General features: G+C 35.9%; 1 protein-coding gene across 2 annotated transcripts; it reads left to right on the plus strand.

Moving 5' to 3' along the window:
- Positions 1–6708: 6708 nt before the first annotated feature.
- Positions 6709–22529, plus strand: NEXN (nexilin (F actin binding protein)). 2 transcript variants are annotated; one of them, XM_009701841.1, is made up of 12 exons: positions 6709–6735; positions 7933–8124; positions 8266–8347; positions 8434–8582; positions 9926–9967; positions 11076–11270; positions 11350–11523; positions 13840–14025; positions 18085–18282; positions 19638–19859; positions 20950–21135; positions 21584–22529. In XM_009701841.1, exons 1-12 carry the CDS (start codon positions 6709–6711, stop codon positions 21953–21955), a joined length of 2025 nt encoding a protein of 674 aa, XP_009700143.1. In that variant the 3' UTR covers positions 21956–22529. The 2 variants fall into 2 exon arrangements, with proteins under 2 accessions (XP_009700143.1, XP_009700144.1); XM_009701842.1 differs by lacking the exon at positions 7933–8124.
- The last annotated feature ends 2971 nt before the right edge of the window (positions 22530–25500 follow it).

The raw sequence follows: 25500 nt of genomic DNA on the forward strand, positions 1-25500 counted from the left end.
TTCGTGCTGGCGTAAGGCGCGGTGTGGGGGGGACGTGCGAGGACGTGGGCTCCCTTGTAAGTCTGCCTTCCAGTGATGTGCGTGTAATAAAAGTTATTTAAAAATCCCTTAGGTTCATAAACCGCGTGTCTCTACAGAAAGGGGGGTTCAGTTTTGTTGATGCAATCTTCGTAGAATCATAGAATCGTTTACATTGGAAAAGACCTTTAAGATCAAGTCCAGCCATTAACCTGAGTGCGTTTATAGGTTCTGCTTCATCCTAAGAAGTGATGACTGTAAACCAGCATGGCTTGGAAGACAATATTTGGCTTCCGTGCCATCTTACAAAGTATTTATTATTACATTTGTTTTAGGTAAATAAGAGCTTCTGCTAACACAACAAACATCTGCAAAAAACCCCATGTTTAATGAAACATATGAGTATTTTAAAAATTAATCAGCAAGTAGCTGCAATGCTAGAAAACATAGTACTCACTAACCTTAGTTCTCAGGTCTTAAGAGACCTTAGATCTCTTAGAAAAATGTCCAATTAAATGAAATTGTAAAATAATAATTAGTCTTTTAAGAGGGCCAAGTGTATTAGGGAGCACACAGAAGTGTAACAGTATGTCTAGTATATGTAAAAAGCACAGTCTGGTGAAATACAAGAACTAGGTAGATGGTTTAAGACAAGCCTAAGAAATACGTCCTCGAACTGCACTTGGAATATTTTAAATGAGTAGTTTCCTCAGTGAAAGAAGTCAGACAATCTGTCATTTACTGTACTTGGATATTCAGCTTGGCCATGGTGAGCCCTCTGGAAACCAGCTGTGGGAAAACGGAGGTGAAGGTTAACGGTGGAAGAGCAGCTCAGGAAGCTCAATAGGAGTGACCCTCTGCTGTGCACTGAAGGCAGCCGTACCCTCTCAGATGATGGCATTACACACGATCTGGTTTTCATGGGCATCAGCACTACCAGCAGAGTAGGGTTGGTCAAGTGGAAAGAGCAGCTTATCTTCAGGAAGCCAGGAGACCTCTCCTTTGCGGCAGAGGCACAGCATGGGCACAGTGACCACCACTGTGTTCAGTCTGAGTTGACCATGAAGATTTCAGAGGCAGATAGGCTGTGTCCTATCATCGGAGAAGGGAAGAAGCAAATTGCAGTAGTGCTTCAGGTCCAGTGTTTTATCCCACATTTCAGTACCCTGGTCTCTGAAGTCCCGTGAGCGAAGTCAACAAGAGCTGAGCTCAAATCATACTGTTTTTCTTCAGCTGCTGTGACACAATGGGGGATGGAGGAACTATGGCATGGGGCAAAATATGCTGATTTTTCTCTTGGGGACCTCGGTTCACAATTTACTGCCACCCATTATTAGGATCAGCAGATATCTTGGAACATGAAATCATGGGCCAGAAGATCTCAGCAGGGCTTCCCCCGTAACAGAGTGTAACAGAGCAGTCTCTCAGCCTGCACTACGTTTGCTCTGGAGCCTATGTACCCCATAACAGTACCTGAAGAGAGTCAGGAATTGACAGACAGACCTTTTCTACAGAGAAGGGTGATTTTATTTTTTTTAACAGCAGTTGGACTGTATGGCACTGTCACATAAAGAGTATTTATAGTTATATAAACAGACATAGACTAAATTCTTTGTAATAAATATTTTTTTATAAATAACGTATCTGCAAGGACTATTCTACTACAATGTGAGACTCTCAATGAATGTTGAAGTGCAATAAGTTCAAAGATTGAGGAAAAGATTTGTAATTGTCGGTAAGCATTCTAGTCTTTATAGCTAAAGACTTAAGGAAATAGAAGCGTGTGGAAGTAGTTTTGTATTTTGTATTTTATAAAATGTGAAGTTTTGACAGCTAGTGTTAATTGTCATAACTCTTTGGCTTCAGTGGAGCTGACGGTTTATGCCAGTTCAGGATCTTCCCCTATGCACGATAATTTTAGTATCTACTTTAGTATCTGTAATTTAGTACAACAACTGGTAGTGTCATTCCAGATGAGTTACAGTAAGGACATAAATGATGAGCATTGCTTTTTTCCCCCTCCTCTTTCCAGTTCTGTTTAATATTTTGTTAAAAATTTTAACACTGTGGACTGTGTTTTCCTCCCCTAAGTGCTTTGGCTGCAAGTAGTGAGTTTCCAACTCTCACAATATGGTTTTCTTATATAATGGAGTCTTCCCTGCAAGTGGATCACAAAGAGGAGACAGATGGTAAACGTAACTTAGGCTGTGCCGTGAAGGGCTTATTTATAACTCACAGTAGCCGTAGGACAGCAGGGGGGCCTCCCGAAAGGAGAAATCACAGAGGAACTAGACTTCTTTTAAAGTCCTGGCTTCGTACTCCTGTTGTAAAGAGTAGTATTCAGTTCAGTAAAATGCTGGTATTTCTCTGTGTGCCTCGTGTGAGGATGTCAGTCACGTCACTGAAAATCAAGAACTTCTATGTTTTCTAATGAAGGGGAGTTTTATTATTTATGGAAGTTTTTTTTTTTTTATCTGGTTAAAGCTGCACAACATTTTTTGATCAATTGAGGACTCTGACCTCCTTTCAGAAATGGCAATTAATTAAATTTAAGGAGATGGATTTGGGGACTTGTGAGCCATTAAACTTTCTGTGTCCCCTTAATGTTTTTCTTTGTTCACTTTGATTATTTTGCCTTAAGTAAGGTTTTAGGGAGTCTGCGTGAAAAGTTGAAATAGTGCTATGATCATAACAAATTGGAGGTGATAGCTTACCCATTTACAGCAAACAAATAAGGTGCTTGAAAGCAGTCAATTTTTTGTTTACAGAGTATTCCTAATCTATTGCCTAGTTTCCTACACGTTACTGGTTTTGTATTAAATTTTCACTTGAAACTTCTTAGTGATCACTCTCTGCATTACAGCCCGTCAAATCATTCTGGTAATGGCATTTTCTGTTCCATTCAATTCCAGAGGTAGGACCATTGATCAAAGGATGGAGTTTAAATTTCTGTTCTAGCAAAAATCTCAGTGTAGACCTCCTTTAAAATTGGAACTGCAGTCTAGTACTTTCAGTATAAACATTATAATACCAGACTAACATTTCCTGAAGATATTTCATTTAATCATAGGAAAGGTAAAATGTGGAGAGAGAAAAAAAATTAGACTAGTGTCAGGTGAATGCTACAGAGTGATGAGACTGGATAGGCAAAGAAAAGCCTAGTAACAAGCCAAATTCATTTTTTGATCATGGTTATGTCTGACATCATAATCTGTGATTTTTCTGAGTGGGAAGCTTCAATGAGGAGCTCTTACAGCTTTTCCTGAGATACGTTGATCTCGGGAAATAAAAGATGAGACTGAATCTTAAGATTGGACAGCTTCATAATAGGAGGACAAATCTCTTCTGAAGTTAGTACATATACAAGTAGACTCTTGTTGCCTCAAAGAACAAGCATTGCTTGTATTAGATGAACTTTGTGGGAAAATTCTTACTACAAAACAAGAAAAAATATGTATACATACAACTTAAAAATATAACTAGTTCACCTCAAAAGGGAATTAGTAGGTCAAAGTTTCTTGGGTTGGAAAATTTATTGCCACATACTTTGTGCAAAGCTATCGGCAGATGATGCTATCGGGACTGTTCTTTCACAATTTGTAGGTGTCAGGACTTCTTGACTTAGCCAGTTTGGTTTTCTCAGCAACAGTACATTGACTGTGTGGATCCTCTCCTAATGATAAGGCAGATTCAAAGGAGCTTCAATCCGCTGTTGTTGTTCTGAAGCAGTGATCACTGCCTCACAGACCCAAGCCAAAACTCAAGGAGTATTTCTTTTTTTCTTAAAGATTCTGGATTGTCTTTATTGGAAATTACTCATCTGCCTTGAGGGGTGACTGAGGCAGGGTCCTGCTGCTGTTCCTGCTCAAAGTTTAACTGCCACTGAGAGGGATGAAGGTGCAAACATGGCTGGTATCATGTTTAGTAATGCCCTGCTGCTTTATATCCATATCTTTTAGCATCAAAGGTGGAGGTAGGATGACTTGCAGAGCCAAAATGTATTAGAGCCAGCTGGCTAACCTTCAAGCATATTAAGAGTTAGGGATGCCAAAGAACTGGAAACTAGCCTAAAGTAATAGCAGATATGGCAGTATTCCAAATGGCAGAAATATGTCTGCCATCTTGAAGGCCCACAACCTGTTGGACTGGCATATTTGAAAATTTCTTCCAACATTTGCACCTTTAAAGAAAATTTCAGATTTATTATTTGAGGGTAGGTCTCACTGCTGTCAGCAATCTTAAAGACACTGTCAAGGGGTTCAGGTAATTTGAGCCATCAGAAAGGTTCAAGACAAAGTTGACCCAAAAGCTCAAAAGCTAAATTGTGTTCTCAGACTCATAAACATAATCCTCTTCCTACAATTAATTGCACATAATAAGCAAATCAGACTTTGGAATAGGCAGTTTTCAAATTACTTTAAGATGAAGCCCTATAGATAGGGTATGTTGCTGTAGTGAAGGTTAGCAGTAACCTTCACTTGAGGTGTTTAGGTGAAATAGAATTCCTTGTGAAAGATTATCTTTGGGGCTTACTTTTCTGCTCCAGCTCTGTATGAAGGCTAGAAGGTTTCCATGTCCCAGGCTACTTCAGCGCATGAATTGTACCCAATGCATGATGTTCCTTTGTTTTCTGATGGGTTCATGCAGTAAACCTTTTATTCAGCTTCTGTATTTTAAGTACAAGGGTAAAGGCTATCAGCTTCAAGTAGGGAAGAAGAAATTAAAAAAGCAGAGTAGCAAAAGAAGAGAACAGAGAACTTCTCCAAGGCTTGCTTAGAAAAATGAGGAAGTCAAAAGATTTTAGCTAGTTTTAAGGTTATACTGATCACAATGGGGATCTTACATGCATGAAGTAAGCTAAAGCTTACAAAGATGTGCAAACCCAACTGCACAATATACAAATGCATATTAAAGTGTATAGGGACCTTGAGACCACAAGAATGCTAGTGACCTGCCTTTCTAGACAGAACAGAATTTGAACATGCTATTGCTGATCTGAAACAGTCTAAATAGGAACTAACACTTAGTAATTTTATGTTTCTGTGTTCACATGTGACAAACTGAAATGCCTTGGATACCTATCAGTCTACAAATGAGGTATTTGTCAACTCTGATTTGTGAGGGGGGGGATGACTTTCCATACTCATTTGTTGAAAAGGAACACCCAAGTGTTCTCCAGAACATCTCTGTTGAAGCTGAATTTGAAGTTTGGAATTTGTAAATCAGGGCAGGGGTTGGTAGCTAAATGCTCTTCTTGTTTCACATCTTGTGACTGCTTTCATTTGGAAAAACATCCCAAGATGTCTAAGAATCTCACTCAATCTGGACAGCTACAGCAGCACCAGTGAGCATTGATGACATTGGTGTATTTTTGAAGAGTTTATAATCTGTTTGTAATTAAGAGAGAACTTAAAGGCTAAGAACTAATAGGAACTTAACTTTCCCTATCATGAAATGCTCTGGCTTCAGTTCCTCTAAACCCCAAGTGAGAAGTCCCTTCCAGTAGTAAGGTACTTGTTTAGCCTTTTTACTTTGTCTCTGAGTCCATTTGTTTGCACCATGTTTGCTACACTGAGTTTTTCGGCTTGCCTGGGACTGAGGGCATTGGTACAGTACAGACAGCAATGGTGCTGGAGTCACGGCATGATTTCCTTCCTCCCACAAGCTCTGATAGACCTGACGATTTAAACAAAAAAGGAGAAATAAAAAAAAAAAGGAAAAGGCTTGTCCTGATCTCGAAGTGCTTTTCTGTTAGGTTCCTAATAAATACAGTGTAATTTAAAATTTGTAACACTTTTGTCTTAAAAAATGCAGTGCAATTTCCAGCCCACACTTAAATGATATAAATACTTTCTCTAAGGTAGGTATGTGGCTTACCTAACTCATTCCATAGTTTTTAGCACTAGTTTTTCCTAGAATAGCCCTAGGAGAAAGGAAGGCATTATTTTGTCTTCCTGTACTGGGTGAAGAGCTGAGAGAGTTGCCAGCCTGTCTCAGACTCAAGCAAGACCATTTACCCAGGCAGGAGATCCAGCTGCATCTCTGCATCTCCCCCCGCCACCAGCCCATCTTTCCTCCTGCCAGCTGTATAAAGGCAAAGCAGCATCTCCAGGAGGCTGTGGGGTTTTGGCCCGAGCACGCTGAAAGCTTCATAAAGGCAAAGCAGCACCTCCAGGAGGCTGTGGGGTTTTGGCCCAGGCACTCTGAAAGCTTCATGCAACCTGAGCTCACTGGCTCATACGTCAGGCTGAAGCAGAGCAGCGGAGGTGCAGAGCACATTCCTTTCTGCTAGCATGAGTATTGAGAAAAACAGTTTTGCAACACACCAGCCAGGGCAGACAGAACTTGGCTCCAAGGTTTTGTTTTGTTTTGTTTTGTTTTTTTTTTAAAATGGAAATTAAAACCCAATATTTAAGACTATACAGAGGAGTTAGGAGCATGAATAGTGAATCATAAGCTTGTTCTTTTAATTACTGTTGCATACTTAGAACCTATTCATGTCTTCAAAAGCCCCAAAGGACCAAATGAAATTGTGAGACATCGATTTCAGCCTATGCAAACTTATTTACGGGAAGATGGTTAAAGCATCATTTACAAGGAAAAGAAAGGAATATAACTACAACTGTTTCTTTCAGGTAGAAACTGAAAGCAATCTTAAACATACCAGGTGCAGAGCACAATACAGTAGCCATGAATGACATTGCACAGAAAACTGAGGTATGTACCAATTTTAAAGTAATCAAAGTAATGTAGTAATTTACAACTGAAGCTTGCAAAAAGAGTAATGACAAACAATTCTAAAAGACAAACAATTATACTGGAAGTCTGCTGGTGTTGCCGTTATTTTAAGACAGTGGAAGGGTACTTCAAGGTAGCTTAAGGAAACTATCTGATTTGATGGAATCTGTGAAATATGTTCTTACTGATATTAAAGAAAAACATGAAGGAGGAGGCAAAATAAAGGTAACAAAATGTGAAGAAACTTTAAATGTTGGGGGGGAAATTCAGGGCAACATTCACATCTAATTCTAAAATGTAAATATTAGGCTACTTCAAATATTTCTTCTTCTACGTAGACTCACTGAGCAACAGGAACAAAAGTAGGAATAAAAACTATTGGTTTAGGTGGAAAATATGAAACATGGAATGTTTTCAGCCAGTTTTCTCAGCATTACTGTATTGAGAGCATTCCTGTAGTCATTACAGTAAAAAGAGAGAAAACTTCACAGTAGTTCTGAAAGGTGGGAACTTCTCTTACTCTTTGGACACACAGAGAGAAAGCATTGGTAAAGAAGTGTCCGTTAGCTGCATCAATATGAGAGTCCTCCAAGTCCAGTGATCTTGGCACTTTATAACTTAAAATCACTGGAGTTCTGAGTTTCTCTAAATACTGAAAAAGTGACTATATAACGTATTGGAAGTTTTAAATGAACAAATGATACTATCTGTTTATAAACCATATATGGCTGTTGAAGTGTTGCAGAAGACATATTGTATTATATGTCCATGTCTTTATATCTATTTTAAATGTTAGAGGTAGAGAGGTTCTTTGATGCCTGCTTATGATTGAAAGCAACAATATAAACTGGTATCTAATTTTTAAAGCCATAGTAATTGAAAATGTACATTCACATAGTTCATATACTTTGTTATATAGCTATTCACTACAATTACTTATAGCCTAAGTTTAATGCAATGCTAAATGTTGTTTTGGATATTTTAGCATTTATTACCATGTATGAACAAATACAGCGATGCTTAATTGATGATGGCTAGTGGCACAAAGTTCATAATCCCAACTGCACTTCTGTTTTATGTTCTTACATTCTTTCTAATCCAATCTACCAGAATATTTCTGTCCATCTGTTTCAACTTTCTTTTTCTTATCTTCATTTCTTTTATATCTTCACCAAGATTCTGCTTTCTTCATCTAAACCCGTCCAAAAATCCTATGTGCCCAAGCTTCACAAGGGTGATGTAAAGGATAAATTTGAAGCTATGCAGAAAGCAAGGGAAGAAAGAAATCAAAGGAGATCTAGAGATGAAAAGCAAAGAAGAAAAGAACAATATGTTAGAGAGAGAGAATGGAACAGGAGAAAGCAGGAGGTTATTTTCTTTGCAAATATTTTGTGTTATTTTAATATTCAATATTATATGTGAAAATCTTTTCACATTATTTTAAGACAGTTATACTGGAATTTTATTTAAAGTATAAAGACAGTTTACTTTCTGTGTTTCATCAACTAGATGAAAGAACTGCTTGGATCTGATGAAGACGATGACGCAAAAGTATCTAAAATAGAAAAAGGTTATGTTCCAAAGCTAATAGGTAAGAGAGGCCCAATTTTAAAGGCCACTTAATTCACTAGGTAAGTATTAGATGTTACTACTGAACTGTATATTTCATATTCACAGGAACTGTTAAAGGCAAGTTTGCAGAAATGGAGAAGCAAAGGCAAGAAGAAGAAAGAAAAAGAATGGAAGAAGAAAGAAAGCGCAGAATTGAACAAGATATGATTGAGAAAAGAAAAATTCAAAGAGAATTAGCAAAAAAAGCACAGGAGGTATGTTCATCTGATTACTATAGTCAGGATATAATTGTAAACAATCAACACAAGAAAAAAAGCTTTGTACTGATCAGAAAGATTTGATCTTAAGATTGCTGATAGTAGTGATTTACATGGGATATGCTCAATGGGATGGAAGTGGGGAACAATGTTCAGAGGATCTTCATCTTCACTTTTTTACAGTAACAATTTCTTTTAAGCACTAAACTTGAGTTACAGATGAAACTAGGCAGGCATAAACCTGCTAGGAATATGAATCAGGCACAAATTTTGGTGTCATATGCATACAAGAGTTTATGGAATTTACTAAACTAATTTGAAAATGTTTCTTATATTTTACCAACACCTGCTTTAAGCAATTTTTGCTTATACATTAGTGAATACTGTTGAGTGAGAGATGAACTAAGGCAAGCAAGAAAAAATAAGAAAATGCCATCAGCAGGCAAAAATGAGAAGATACTAATGCAGTAAAAATCATAAATCATGAAGATCCAGATGATTTATTCCTTTGCCAGTTTGCAAATCTTTATTGCATATATGTGTGAACAGACTCCAGCTTTTGTTGATGCCAATAAAGCTAATTTTGTCTTTGGTAGAATTTTGCATTGGGATATCATATTCAATTCCTTTTGTAAGTTTTCTTCAGTGCTGCAAATACTGCAGTGAGAGTGAACATCTAAATGATAGACTAGAACCATAAGTGAATTTTTATTTAACCAAAAGATAGTAGTACTTAATTTAGGTTTGTTTTTGTTGTAAGAAAAGAAAAACAGTGCTATAGGAGTCAGTTTTCAACAGGGACTTGGACAGTATTTTCTACTCGGACTTTTAACTGGATATGAATCTAACATATTTAATCTACTCTGAAAGACAGGAGTACATACGATGTAGAATTTTAGAAACTATGGTAGTTTTAGACAGTAACATATAAAGACACCGTATGAAGCAAATACAGCAACAGGCTTTTTGCAGGAGTTGAGGGGAAGACTGTGTCACTTGAATCAGAAACAATGAGCTTGCTTTAGCTTTTTTTTTTTTTTTTTACACAATTCTGGAATGCTTAAATGAAGAATGGACATCTAAAGTACTCTTCTCAGTACATCACTGAAGTGTTAAGAATGCTTTAGCATACTTTCTGTATGATGTTTTATGTCATATTCCCCCTTGCTCAACAAGCTAACCTATCTGAAGTACTCCAACAAAGGTTCAATCATTATCATCTGTGTGAATTTAAGTGCTACATACATATCACTGATACAAAAAGAATTTCCAGTTCTGTGTTTGCAAACCTAAGGCAAAGAGCCAAAGTAATGTAATCATATGAAATTCTCATTTAATAGATTGATGACTTTAACAATACGGGAACTGAATCAGCAGCTGAGGTAATCAGATTTTTTTAAAGAAATTTTGCACCTACGTTTTTATTCACTTTGTTTTATTATTGTAATTTGGGCTGGGAAAACTTAGGACGGCACACAAATACTTAAAATTCGACCAAGGAGCTAACAGATTTTTAAAGTATATGGAACTATATGTCTGTACTTGAAGTCTATTTAAGTTTGAAATAGAGTCTGCGCTGTGAATACTTTGTGGTTATTTAAAAACATCTAAAATGTAAATATTAAAAGCCACCAGCATGATTTGAGGTATACTGGCAATGATACTCTAAGTCCTCTGGCTTTGGAAAATATCATCTTAAAAGCTCTTTGCCTTAAACTTGAAATTAAAAGGGGATTCTGTCAATATACAGATCTTTGACTACCTGAATTTTTTTTTTTTTATTTGACCAATTTACCATATGGGTTTGGATTTTAAGTCTTGCAAATAAATGTTTCATTTCAAAAAGCTAGGTCCACAGGTCCTGTTGTCATTCACTAACACAAGAAAATCACATTCCTACTACAGTTTTGGAAAGACAAAAAAATCAAATCAAACCCCATTAGTTTTAAGTTATTTGACTATCTCTCTTAATCATGGTATTTTGTGGGAAAGCCCCCCCCCCCGGGTAATATGTATTTTGGCAAGTCAGTTGTGAAAATAGCTTTGAAGCAGCAACATCCTTCAAAAAAATTACTCTGCCTGACAAATGACATGTTGCTTTCTAGAACTACTAGCTTATTCCAACCGCAGTATATCCTTTGCATAGTAAATATAAGACTGGAAGTAGAGTGTGGCTACAATTGCTATGTATTCAAAATTTCACCTGTTCTTCTCCAAACCATGCATATTTGTAACTCACAGTTAATGAAAATACGTAAAGAAATTAAGGAGTTTGCCAGCAGTTGTTTAAAATATAATTCAGTCTTGATGTTCTTCAGATATTACAAGTAGTGACTACCACAGGCAGATGAGTTTATTCTTGTGGTTAATAATACAAGTAACTCTTTTGGAAGCTTTGATGCACTCAGGTAAAAACAGCAGTTTCATTAAGAAATTAGTCTATCTAGAAGTCAAACTTTATGAAAATATAATAAATATCTTTTTGGACAGGAAGGGGATGATTCACTGCTAGTTACAGTAGTGCCTGTAAAACCCACCAAAACACCTGGGAAGATGAAAATAAACTTTGAGAACAAAGGAAAGGAGAGAGCAGAGCAAAGAGAGAGACAGGATGAAGAAATGAAGCTAAAATACGAGGAACAAAACCAATTCCTTAAGGAAACCAAGTCCCTTTCATTTGTCATGGTAAACCACTCGTCTAAAAATACCTAAGAAACAAGTATGTATTATTTAAGCTCTAACTATTTTATTTTTTCTCACACAGGGTGAAAATGAAGACAATGAAACACAGGAGCCTCTGTCACCTGGTAAGCTGAAAGTAACATTTGAAGAACTTGAAAGACAAAGACAGGAAAATCAAAGGCGGCAAGCAGAGGAAGAAGCAAGACAGCGTTTAGAAGAGGAGAAACGTGCCTTTGAAGAAGCTAGACAGCGAATGGTAAATACACGTTTTGTTACAGAATTTTCACATAGGATATGATTTTACATTCTATCCCGTATCTGATTCTTCTTTTTTCTTATTCCTTAACTATATTTCAAGCTGTTGGGAGTCTGAAAATTAATTTCTGAAAGACGTATTTTTGACCTTCGCTCTAACTCAGTAACCACACTGGCATAATGCTTTGGACGTTCTTTTAGTAAAACCAGGAAGTTTATGTGTTTTAAATTTGCCAGCAATCTTAGCAGGTTTTAGATCTACAATTTGTAGTACCTTAAGCTGTAAGTTCTCAAGAAGAAAATTTGTTTTGTTCTTAAATAGTGCTTCAGATGTTTCAGTAGCCAGTTTCTGATGAGAACATTCTGTAGTAACAGAATGCTATTTCTTATTCCCATATTTATTTATAAATATGATAGATAAATACACCAATTACAACTTTCTTCTTATGAAAAAAGGGAAAAAAGACAAGTCAGTGCTCTCATATATATTGACATAAACAACAATATACTAGAAATTACTAGATTAAGCCCCAAATTATCAGAAACGTAGCTCACAATTCCTGTTTTATATTATCTGCAAAACTGCCTCCATCTGTGTTCTTTATCATAAGCCAGATTTATTTTAGATCAACTATAAACACACCTTATAGTTTGTTCTTTGATCATACTAAAAGAATCATACACTTAGTATAGTTCTGTACTTCCTCACTTTACCATGCTCCATTTCCAAAAGCATTTTTAAAGTTCTGTATTTAAATAGCTTTCCCCTGTACAACCATGATCATGATGACTTTGTTAATTCACAGACAAAGAAGATTATTGAGAAATGAGATTTTAATCTTCCATGAAATCTTTGAAAATATTATTTCTAGGAATTTGCTAACTTTAAGTTAAAGAGTATAATTATGAACGAATATTCGTGGACAAACAGCTCAAGATCACTATATTGACTATATTTCAGAAACATTCAAGAATAGATATTCTCCAGGGAAAGAAACAAAAACAAAACCAAAAAACCCACAGAACCTCCAGAAAGCTGAAACACAGAAATTCCCAACTTGTCCAAATTGAGAGAGTTCTAGGTTTAGGCAGATACCCAAATGGTAGTTTACTCCTCCACCCCCACCTCCAATAAATCACTTAACCTTTCCGCACCAATAACCTTGACATTATGTCAATAATGCCCTTTTTTCTTTTTATTTGGGGTTGGACAGGGGATACTAGCAAAGGAGAAAAGGGAAGAAAATAAGGGAGAGAGAACTTCATGAAGTCATTAGCTGTTGTAACTGAAGTTTTGTTCACATCTCCCACCCTCATCTATATGCATTTATTAACCAAGTAATATGAAGTAATTTACAAACTCTCTGCTTCAAAAGAAATTTCCTAACTTGCAGTTTTATCTGACATCAATGGTTGTCAAAATTTGAAGTTAAAAGTTTTCTTAAAGGAAGAATTCAGCTGTTAATTTTCTCCAATTTCTTTTTTCCCTATGCATTCCAAATAAAAGATTTCTGCAACTCCCTTAACTGGCTACCCCCCATACCAGTCCCAGGGCTGCTTGCAGTATACAGAGATCTGGTTTATCAGTCCTCTGACAGTTCCCAGTCCATTTTCTCCATTAACAAGTAAAGTACTGTGAGACTTCTGAAGATGGTTCGTTCTTTTGTTCTTGATTGCAGTTTGCAAACCACAGGCTTCTCTTAGCGTATAAGTGTTCACTGGAGACAAGCAATAGTGAAGAGATCAGAGTCTCTCAGTTCCCTTTCATCAGTGATGATTAAATGTCTAAAAAAAAAAAAAAAAAGGCCTCAGTCTGGAGTAATAGCAAAATGTTAATTGATTTAGTTTTGCTATAAAACTGTACAGCATTTTTTTCACTGGTAAGTGCATTGGTGAAAACAATTCATATACAAACAAAAAGACTTGATGGTATAAAGGTCTATGAAAGTGATGTAAAGAAAGTGAATAGGGAGTGATTTGCAGAAAATGATCCAACCCTGAGATCATAAAATATGTAATTGTTCAGCCTTTTCCTGATAGGACATTGTTCTTTGAATTACACACTAAACAGATTTTTAAAAACTACAGAAGCTACATATAGGATACTGCAACACATTTCTTTCCTCCCTCCCCTGGCTAAAACCAAGACCAGAATGTTTCTTACAGGAACCAAACTCTTGACATATTCTTTTCCCGCCAGGACAAAAAAACATTTATAAAAGATCAGAAAGAAATTAATGGAGTATTTATTTACTATAAAGAATATTTTCATTTTTGGATAAGTCCTTTCTATTTTTCCTGTCCTTATTCTATGAAGATAAATGAAGGTGGTGATGAAGAATCTGAGAATTCTGTTAAAGAATTTCGTCCTGGTAAACTCAGACTCAGTTTTGAGGAGATAGAAAGACAGAGGAGAGAAGAGGAAAAGAGGAAAGCAGAAGAAGATGCAAGACGACGCATAGAAGAGGAGAAAAGAGCATTTGCTGAAGCAAGGAAGAATATGGTATGGCTTTTTCGTTTAGTATATAGTTTAATTTTTACCTAAGTCTCAAATGAACTGGAAAGCAGCTCTGGGGAAAAAGCGTTAAATACAGTTAGGAATGCATGCTTCAACTCTTTCATTAATTAGTTCACCTCACTACTTATTAGAAGGTCATGGGGTAAACTAATCAAGTTCGTTTAAGAAAAATCATCACAGAACAATCCCTCCTCACAGCAAGCCTAGAAAGGATTTAAAATAATTTAGTCAAAACCAGATATTGTGTCCAATGGGTATTATCACGATAGATGTAACAAACTTGGAAAGCAAAATGTTTAAATGTTTTCACAAGGAGGGTTTGTTTTTTTTTTGTTTGTTTGTTTTTGGTTTTTTTTTTTGGTTTTTTTTTGAGAGGAAGAGCAATTCCTTTTCCTTCTCCAAGTTTATCTCCCTACCTTTACAGAGTGTCCACCAATCAGCTTTTACTCACTAAAACATAATTAATGGCATATGAGAAAAATGCTCACTGCAAGTACAAATTTTCTAGTGGTCTGTGACCCTTTAGGAAGGAAAAATTAAGAAGGCTGAACTCAGCTAATTGATGTTTTTATTGTATTTTGTTGCTTGTTCAGAGAACGAGAAAAATTAACTTGTGGCATTTACCATTAGAACAATTTGTAATATGGAACATCCTTAGACAAATACAGATTTCTGTGATATGCAACGACTTCTAAAATTTGAGTTAAGATTATACTGAAGACAATTTTTCAGGAACCTAGGACTGACATACTGACCCTACCTGAAAGCAGAGAAAGATGCTTGAATTCAGGGAGTGGCAACAACATTATTTATAAAAAATAATTAGCATGGAGCTTTTCACTGCCTTCTTCATGCTTATTCTAACAACTTCAATTTTCAGCAGGCTTTTGGGTACAAGCCAGTTACTTCTTGGTGGATGTTAGGAAATACTGTATTAAATTACAGAAATACCAACTAAAACTAAGTATTGTTTGTTTCAAAAGGGCAGGCAAGAGATGCCATACACAACTGTGGAATAATCCACTCATCTGGGAGTGTCTTCCTACATTCCCCTCTGTGGTTTTATTGGGAAAGACCAACTGCATGCCTAATAAAAGTTTCTTCATCATGCAAAGCAATGCTTGCGAGACAAATCAAAACTTTGTATGACTACTAATATTGCTAGCAGTGGTCCTGCTGCCTGGAAATTGGGCCAAAGACAAGACCTATATGCTGAAAGGCTACCTAGAAAAATTACAGTGTAAATATATATTTGATATTGTACTGGTAAGCAATTATGGAAAACAGTGTCTGTCCATACCTCCAAAGAGAGAAAACAGAAGCTAAAGCCACTAGGAAAAAAAAAAAAAGTGTGTGCTACTGGACTTCTGCTATTACAATTTTTATCAAAAGCCAGAATGAGAATCTTTTTTTCTGCCTCAATGTAGCAAGAACCTAAGCTCATGTGTCCAGACAAGAAAAATCTCACTGATTAAACACGGTTTAATCCATTAGATGCAGCACAAAGTCTATGACTGCACTGTAACCACAGATAGTGAAGACGTTCAGTAACTAAAAAAATTAACTGAAAATGTATTTTTAGCATATACATGTTTGAAAGTTTTCTGTTGATTAGTATCCTGAACATGAACACCACATCTGCTATTACTTACAACAGAAAATAAAAGCACGTGCTTTCCCTGTTCTCCACAGCTACACAATGCAACAGCAATGCAGGTGTGCTTTTAAACATTTTAAGAACATATTAGTCATCTCTTTTAGAAGTAGTAAAACCTTATATTCAATTTTTATTTAAGCATTTAAATTAAGTAGTTAATTTAGAAACTTTTTCATGTTTAGTCATTTTAATTTAGTTTTGAAAGTATGCACACAGTGAAGTAGTAATATTGTTGCTGGAAAATGCAAATGCCACCTCCTTTTGGAAAGATCTCCCTATTTCACATTTACTTGGGTTACATTTATACTTCCATGCTTCCCACCATCAATGTGATCACTTTCAGACTGCGGCATTCATCTTTCATCCCTGCTGTTCTCTATTAGAGACTGCATAAAGAACCTGTCCTAGCACAAATAAAAAGAGTTCTACTTTCTGTCACTGCCCACTGAAAATTGGTTGACCGTGCTGCAAACTATGGTTGTTACAGGACTGTTTCTCACTACCACCCGTTCCCACTTTGCAGAAAAAACCCTATTGTCTCACTTCACAAAATATGACTAAAATATTTACTGAACTAACCACAAGGGTTTTGTACATCACACAACTCAGCTGAATTTTTTCCTGTGTTTTTTAACCAGGAATAAATTGGCTTACTGGCTTTTCACAACTTAGCGATTCAAAAATACAGAGCAGACAGCTGCTAGTGCTTGCTCATATGCACACCTTTTTAAAGTTTACACGTACGTGCATTTAGGTTCTGTATCTTCTTGAAGTGATGAGCACATGAAGTAATGCATCACAAGCAAGAGACTTTCACATTTCTTTGCTAATTTAGCTGTGGTTAGCCTCCAAAAACTATGTGGCTATGCATTAAAGGGAATAGTTTACAGCTTTGTTTTTTGACTCCGCTTCCCCATACCACAGTTTCAAAAAATATGCCCATATTATGCAAAACAAATGAAGAATGGAAGGAATGGTGAGGCCCAAGTCCAACTGTAAGCTTATTCAAAGAAAAAATCTGAAGGACATCTATAGTGAATAGCAGTATTTGTGTGGGATCGGGCAAAAAAAACAATTGAAAGAGCTGTGAAAAAATAAAAAGGATATGGGCAAAGTAGGTCAAGACTGGTATGAACTAAGATGGCACAAACAGCAGTGATAGGTGTAAGTTACAATGGCAGTAAGAGATCATAAAGAAAAAAGGGAGTGCCAAAGAGTCTTTTAAAAATACGTTTGTTTCTTTATAAAGCTAGTCAAAACACTTTCTCAAATGAAAGTTTTGCTCTTTTAATTCGTTCTAGCATGTGACCAATGACTACTGTTGGGAATATAAGGCACATTGGGATCTTCCATGTTTGCCACAAGGCTTTTCAAACATGTGCTGATTAAATAGTGCTAAAAGCCACATCACCACACAGGTCTAGATGAGTATCTGACCTCATCTCACATTTACCTACAGAACGTTCCTGTTGAGATAACCTCTGTTATTAAGTTTACATAGTTACATGCACAAATATACATTTATATAGGATTTACAAGAAGTTATTTTAAAATCTTCCTGCGAACTCAGACTGTTATGCTACCTGGCCATTTTTGTGGCATGCAGCTTCATATTTTAGTAACTTTTTTGCTTCAACAAATTCAGTCTGATAAAGTATTTGTTCTTATGCTTCCTGCTTTTGGAAGCAATGAAAATCACCTTTCCTAGGCCCTACCATCTTCTTATGAATTAGTCTACCAAATAAGCAAACTGCTCAGGAATGACCATCAAAGCCTAACCGTACTCTGAAGCCTGAGAAAAGGACAGGGAAAGGAGGAAACCTTTGCTGTTGGGTTGTACAAACCAATGAACTGATGACATAACTTAGTATAATCAATTTGTGCATAAGAAGAATTTCCTGTAGAAAATTCTGTTCCAATTATCCTTACTGGGAATACTAATATTACTTAAAAAAGGGAATATAACTCAGTTTGCTTAGAAAATGATTAGAGATATGTATACTAGTGTTAAGAGCAATAGCATTTAAACACAAGCACTTTGTCTAGTGATAGCCTGTGAAGTAAACAGGAATGAATTGTTTCAGGTCCCAAAGCTGCATTTAGAGGACATCCTTGCTATCACCTTGCAAAAAAGACCGCATTTTAATAAACACCTTCATATTCATTATAAAAGTTTAGCATTGTAATAATAAAGAGCTAAAAGTGAAATACAAAACCCCCAAATGCACGCACTCCCAAAACATTAGAGTAATACCCACATTGTCATATTACATCTTACTGTACTGTGGCAGACGTGGCAAAATCCTTGGTTAGCTTTATGTACCTAGAAATGTCTGAGCAACACTGATTTCATCACAGGAATCATTAATGCTCTGAATTTCCAGCAGGTGCTGGATGATGAATCACCAGAAATGTTTAAAACAGTTTCTCAAGAATCTCTCATACCTGGTAAACTGGAAATTAATTTTGAGGAGTTACTGAGACAAAAAATGGAAGAAGAAAAGAGACGCACAGAAGAAGAGCGTAGGCAAAAGTTGGAAATGGAAAAACAAGAATTTCAACAGTTGAGACAAGAAATGGGAGAGGTTTGTGTATCAAAAGATATGTTAAGCATGCTCTGAATAAAAATAAAATAGATAATTTCAGGTAATTACTAAAATCTCAAAGTTAAGACTGTAACTGAAAATTTCTTTAAAAGGAATTCTAAGTCAGTAAGTTCAGTATTATGTGAAAATAATGAAAAACAGAAAACTGTATTTTTAAACCATAGCATTGTATATAAGAAGATATATATTTTTATCACTAAATCTACCAGGAAAATGCTTTTATCCCTTGCCACCCTTAAAGTAAAAACTATTTCAAATTTGTAATTTTATTTTGCAATCAGTTCTGAAAAGTCTATTACTAAATTGATTATGTAATATTTACAATATTGGGAGAACAGAAACATCTAGTTCCCAAATGAAAATACAAAAATGAAAGTAGGAAAGAGCAAAGTTCTTGCTTTTCCTCAAGGGAATGCTGCGTTAACTAATTAGGAAAGAATTACAGTAGCCTCAACTATTTCTAATCAGTGTATCAAGCGTTTGAAGACACTCACAGCTGATTTTAAAAATCACACACAAAATTTGCTTTGCATACCAAATGTCTGAAACATCATGTTATGAACTTTACACTTCAATTTGATTTGATTGTGGGTGGCAATTCTTTATTATTTCCTTCTGAATGTTAGAGGACTAAATTTATTTATTTGGTTTTGTTAAGCAAGGCTAGAGTGAGTAATAAAAAGCTCTAGCTTGTGAACTTTAAGTAAATTTTGTATTACATCCTGGAGAAGAAGGGAGAGACAGGGACATCCAACTAAAATGCATATACATCTTTACTGTCAGTCAGAGGTCATAAAAAGAGGGAGTAAAATATCAACAATTACAGCTTCAGACCTGGTTTGACTACAGGATCCAAAACTGCCATTTCCTTTCCAGCCATGACCTCCTGAAATCTTACTTGCTTTTTACTGAATTAAAAAAAAAACAAGTAATTTTCTGTTTAACAAAGTAGCTGTATTTTAGAAAACTACTTCATATCGTATTGCAAGTAAGTCAGAGAGGTAAATTATGGATCCAGCATAACTAAGTTTTTTGTATTGCTAGGTATCTGGTTTTCTGAGCCCATGAAGAGTGGTTTATTGACAGCAGTCCTTGAACAAAGGGTACATTCATGCAAGATATTTAAAAATCTGTATCTAGTTTAGATGCAATACAAATGCAGTAATCCTGAGAATAATGATTAAAAAAAAAAAAGAAATTAAAGGGAAAAGGTGTCCATGCTGATTGCAAATAACTAAGAGAAGTGTATTAAGTTACACCTATCCGTGGGGAGAACAAATACAAAAACTAACCAGGGCATTTTCCATCTTACACATTCTGTAATTTCTGAACAGCTGGAAGAAGAGTCTGAAACTTTTGAGCTAAGCAAAGAATATGAAGAATTAATAAAGCTAAAAAGAAGTGGTTCTATCCAGGCAAAAAACTTAAAAAGCAAGTTTGAAAAAATAGGACAATTGTCTCAAGAAGAAATACAGAGGAAGATTGAAGAAGAGCGAGCCAAGAGAAGAGCAATGGATGAAGAAATAAGAGAAAGGGAAGCTGAAAAATTTCAAGAGGTAAATTGTATTCTGTGTATGTCAATGACACACTTTATTAACACCCTAACGATCCAGAAGTGGATAATGTTGCTCCTTTCAACAGTTTGCTCTATTTCCAAAATTATTTTCTCCCTTCTTTCCTGTTCCCTCTTGTGGAGGCATAAGGAGGTCTCACCTCAGCATCCCTAAAGGAAACAGCAGCAGTTTATTGCCAGTCACCTGGTCAAGCAGAGATCTGGTTTTCTGCTCAAAATCCTCCATTCAGCACCTTAACAACCTGAAACATGCCAGCCTGAGGGTCTGAAACATTCATATATGGGAACTGATCAATTAATCATGACATGAATTGCTGTTCCTTCTGAACTCTAATTCATTCTCCACTGTATGAATTAAAAAACCCTCCACCAAAACCAAACAATACCATTGAAGATCAAGTCTTTTTATCATCTTTACTCATTTCTCAGAGTAGAGCAGAAGATGCCTACTTATCCATGCTTCCTCTCACATTTTTTCAGAGGGCAAAACTAAGAAATGAAGCTATCAGATAACCAATAAATCAACACTATGCACTGTGACCCAAAACACCAATGGGAGCTTTCATAATCATGTGGCAGTGCATGAAACTTAACAGTAGTGAGCCTGATCTGAGCCTCATTCTGAGGTTCCTATCCATAGTAGTCAGTCACTTCGGTATCAGCTCAAAGTCTACCTTTTATTTTTGAGCTTTTAATTTAATGACCGACACTGCAATTATGTTTCTATAAGGTCAACCTGTGTTAGGTGTTGAAGCTACCCTGACATGGCATAAAAGTCAAGTCACAAAGAACTTCCCATTGCCACAAGACAGTATTCAACTTCGATATGAAAATAAATCTTTACGAGTCTTTTTCTCCCCAACATTTTTGAAATCACTTTTGCAAGTATTTTGCCCTATCCTTGGGATAAACTGCGACAAGACTTGATCTTAAACAAACCTGAGAAAAACAGGACTCTGCATGGTTTTGCTCTGTTAAGAACTACTGCTCTACAAAACTAGCTTTATTATCATAGACATTTAAAGGTAATAAATTAGTTAAGTCCTATTTTTTTAATTTTCCTTTTCTCCAAGGATGAGGAGGTAGATGTGAGACCAGCCAAGAAATCTGAGGCTCCCTTTACTCATAAAGTAAACATGAAGGCCCGTTTTGAGCAAATGGCAAGAGCCAGGGAAGAAGAGGAGCAGAGGAGAATTGAAGAACAGAAATTACTACGCATGCAGTTTGAACAAAAAGAAATTGATGCAGCGTTACAGAAGGTACAAAGTACCTTTTCTTCAGTCCTAAGTGTGGTTTAACTTAGCTTCTGATTACCACTGATAGCAACACTGCCAGAGGCATAAAAGGAACATTACACTTAACAGCTGCTGTGAATTGCTGCAATAATGTAAAATTGCTTTTAGTGTTTTCACATATTCTTGAGTATGACAGAGATACTGCAAAGAAAGTTCATCATACCCTTTGAATAGTCTGAAAATGAAATCTACATTCATGCCTATATTTTGCCCCAAGATTCCAACCCCATTAAAATCAATTTTACTGCCTGTTCCATACCCAGATTCAGTGCATCATGTTGCCTAGTGAGGATAGGCATGGCATTTCCCCTTCTCAGAGATGTGGTAACTTTGCTGTCATCAAATATGTGTCACTAGCAGTCATATTGCTGTTGCCACTTTAAACATTCTAAATCGACTTTTTTTAAAACAGAAAAGGGAAGAGGAAGAAGAAGAAGAGGGAAGCATTATTAATGGTTCTACTTGTGAAGATGAGGAGGATCAAGCTCGAGCAGGAGCTCCCTGGTTCAAGAAGTCACTGAAAAACACATCAGTTGTTGATGGCGAGCCAGTGAGATTTACAGTTAAAATTACTGGAGAACCAAAACCTGAAGTTACATGGTGGTTTGAGGGAGAAATGTTGCAGGACTCTGAGGACTATCAATATATTGAAAGGGGAGAAACCTATTGCCTTTACTTGCCAGAAACCTTCCCAGAAGATGAAGGGGAATATATGTGTAAAGCAGTCAACAATAGAGGCACATCTGCTAGCACCTGTATTCTCACCATTGAAAGTAAGAGTTAGCATTTCAATTAGCTTAATTCTCAAATATTCTTGTTGCATCTTTCCTATCATGAAAATCTAATTATCTGTTTCTCTAAACCCTTTTATTTTCTAGCTGATGACTACTAATGCTCTACTTTAGCTGGAATCTTCCTTCCCCTCAAAACTTTCTTACTGCATCATCTCTTTCTCTGATGGGGCCAACTAAAGAAAGCAAGGGTATGCATTGATTTGTCATTCCTGCATCAGATAAGAATAACCTTCAAACTGTGAGAATGTCCAGGTTCCTTGCTCATTACAAGAATTAGTATTAAAGGCTAAAAACAAGGAATCAATGTATGAAAGATCAACTAAAGGAAAAAGCTGAATTATCATAGTTCTCCCACATTTGAAGACCAACTGTTGTGTAACAGTGTAAAGCTAAATATGCAATCTGGAGACTTGTGTAGTAGTGTAAATCTATTGGTATATTTTGCATGAACACAGTATTTAAGCTGTTTTACTTTATCCCAGAGGCATTGAACTGGCAAAAGGAAATACTTATTGATGATTTTCAAAAACCTCAGTGTACTATTTTTAAAGAATAAAAGATTACATAACTGCTCACTTTTGTTGTTTTATTTCAAAGAACATTAGTTCTTTTGTTTGAGAATGGGCTTGCATTTAAACTCTTACGCTCTTATCAACCTATGCAGTTGATAATCCAAAAGTAAAACAATCTCAGTAAGGCTTGTAGTCGTCTTTATAGCACCAACATTTGCTTGTAAAACTTCTGATGTTTTCATTGCTTAAATGATACAGGAGCAATTGGTGACAGCTATGGTAGGCTTGTATTTTCAGTTGATAAGGAAGCAAGCTTTCAGAAAAATATGTTCAGGAACTGCCTAACTTCTCAATCTTTTTTCTCTCAATGTAATAAATTTATTGCTGCATCTTTAAACATTGTCTTCTTAAGGCTACTGTGCTGTTCTTCTCTAAGACCTCCTGTCATCAACACTAACATCATTGTGCTAACACCATCTGAATTGTTCAGCTTCTGTAGGAGTAATTTTACAAACAATAGTCATATTTTAAATTAAAGAACAGGTGTATAAGCCTTAACATTAAGGACAAGGTAAGCTACAGCAAATTAGATTTATGCAATCATTTCAAAAAGAAATTTTCCTGTGGTTAAATCTGCTGACTGCTCTTTGTACAGTTACCTATTAAAAGTCACTCTTTAGCCTCAATAAAATAAGTTACAAATTCAGAAGCATCTTGAAAAAAAAATGGTAATAAGCTGCGTGTTTTGAATGAATATTTATCCTAACAGCCATGTAAAAACATTTTACTTCATTTCATGTGGGTGAAGTTCATTCACAGAAATACTAGTTGCTGCAATATCTTTCCTCTGAAGCTGTTATTTCAAACTAACGAAGGCACGGATAGGAGCATAAAAAAGACAAAAACATTGCTATTATTATCCATCAGTTTACATTTATTGAGAAAAACCATACAAAAAACATTATACATTTAACGTGTACCCATATTACATACAATGTCAATGCAAGCTCAAAACCACATTTTTGTAAAGCATTCAATTTACCTCAAGTCCAAGCTGCATCTCCCTAAGACACTGTTCCCATCACAGTTGCCTTTTAAAGCCAATCTTCTTTTTACACACGGGTAGTTTCTGCAGAGAACACTTTTCTCAGGACGAAAAGGCAATTCACATGCACGCAAGAGAAATACTTGTGCATACACAAGAGTTTTATAAGCTATTACTAGGGAAGAGGGAATCCTGTCAATTGTATGCTTTCTGAAAAGCCCAGTCCTCCCTTCCTCCCCCCACTTCCAGAAAAAAGCAAAATAAATAGCTTTTAGCATGCAATGGAAAACTTAAAAATTACTTTGGAAGAGAACAGGGGAGAAACAGTTTCTATCATCCAATAAAATATCACTAGCAAAAAGATGAAATACTTCCAAATAGGCTGTGCAAGTGAATAATGAGCCTGTCTGCCTGGACAACTTAGATGACTTACGATCAAGCTAGAGTGAAGACTGTCCACCTGACATTTCATGTCCTATTAAAGTATAGGCTGCAGAAAGTGATACGAAAAATGCTTTTCCTACTTTGAACATCATGCTTCCTTTTTAAACTTTTCATACTCTTCACATTCTACTTAATTTGTGGGACTCTAAGGCGGGGACAGAAAAAGCAGGAAACATTTAAAGACACCTTTTGGACAAGTTCATTACATTTCTAAGGAAGTCCAGTTATCTCTTGGGGTCAGGATAATTCCAATAATCTATTTTCTGTTCTCCCAAGAATTATGAGTTTGGAGAATGAGTTGAAGAATAAACACTATGCATAGCACAAAATAGCATGCCTGTAAGCTCAGCAGTGAGAAAGCTGGAAGTCAATACATCTCAAATGCTATGCACGAGAACATCTCCTCTTCCACACACTAGCAACATTCCAATAAACTGGCTTTTTCTTCTCTATCTCCTCCCACTGTCTAAATTTACAGTTGAAAGACTGTTCAAGATATTTTAGGAACAACAGCTGAAGAAAAAAGTATCATGTAAAAGGAAGTGAACAAATGACTTGCCCCAACACTAAATTCACAGTATCAAAATCCAAACGGTACATACCTAACCTTTTCTCATACCAAAAATGAAGTTACATATTAAACTACAGATGAAATATTAAGTGGCTAGAGAAACTGAAGCACAGCTATTAATTTAGTTCAAAAATTCAATATATCTAAGCTTGGCTGTTTATAAGAATGTAAATTAAAATAGATGGTTTATATTACTAAATCACAGTTTAAAAAACTTAACAGATTATGGAACATTTATGGTCAAACAAATAATACTTTAAAGAATGAAAAGTGATCAAAACAAAAAATATACCCTACACCATTATGTATGGGATACATTTCAAATCTGTTATGTTTTTGCCAATTTTACCTTCTACATGGAGCCCTTCTATGGTCCATGCTCATCGGCTCACCAATGGCATACACTCAAAGGATTCCTCTTTACTGGTAGTAACTATCTCAGGACCTGATTCTATGAGCTATGATTTGGTGCTTGCAGCATCTTCAGCACTGTGTGTGAAAATGAAGGCAGTATTTTTGAATATTTTTCTTTGATGTACAGATAAGCAGGACTTTTGAAAGAGGAGCAGCACATTTTAGAAACAGAATAATCAACAAAAAACCAAATAGATGCTGCTTTACGTTAAGCTAAAAAAACCCCGAAAACCAACAAAAAACCCCAAAACCAGAAACAAAAACCTGTACCAGACCATCTATAAGACATACAAACATTTTAAACTATCAAAATACACAGCAATTCAGTTAAAGTATCAAGAAATGGGATACACTGACTGCTATATAGATAAATATTACTTGCTGTACTGTTAACATTTAATTGGTGCACATGCTTTTTCAGTTAAAACATACTAAGCTCTGAAATGCCAGAATCTGTTTTCCTACCATGTCAAGTATGAATAAGCAAACTAAGTTATCTAAAAATTCCACTAACACACTATAACTGTAAGACAAGTTATCAAAATCAGT

The sequence above is a fragment of the Cariama cristata genome, unplaced genomic scaffold, assembly GCF_000690535.1.
Source record: "Cariama cristata isolate BGI_N322 unplaced genomic scaffold, ASM69053v1 scaffold40276, whole genome shotgun sequence".
NCBI classification, from domain to species: domain Eukaryota; kingdom Metazoa; phylum Chordata; class Aves; order Cariamiformes; family Cariamidae; genus Cariama; species Cariama cristata.

Excerpts from the sequence above, each read along its gene's own strand:
- NEXN (XM_009701841.1), top strand. The coding sequence starts at position 6,709 with ATGAATGACATTGCACAGAAAACTGAG. Across the intron at positions 11,524-13,839 it reads AAGAAGCTAGACAGCGAATG|ATAAATGAAGGTGGTGATGA; the intron begins GTAAATACACGT and ends TATTCTATGAAG. Across the intron at positions 21,136-21,583 it reads TTGATGCAGCGTTACAGAAG|AAAAGGGAAGAGGAAGAAGA; the intron begins GTACAAAGTACC and ends TTTTTAAAACAG.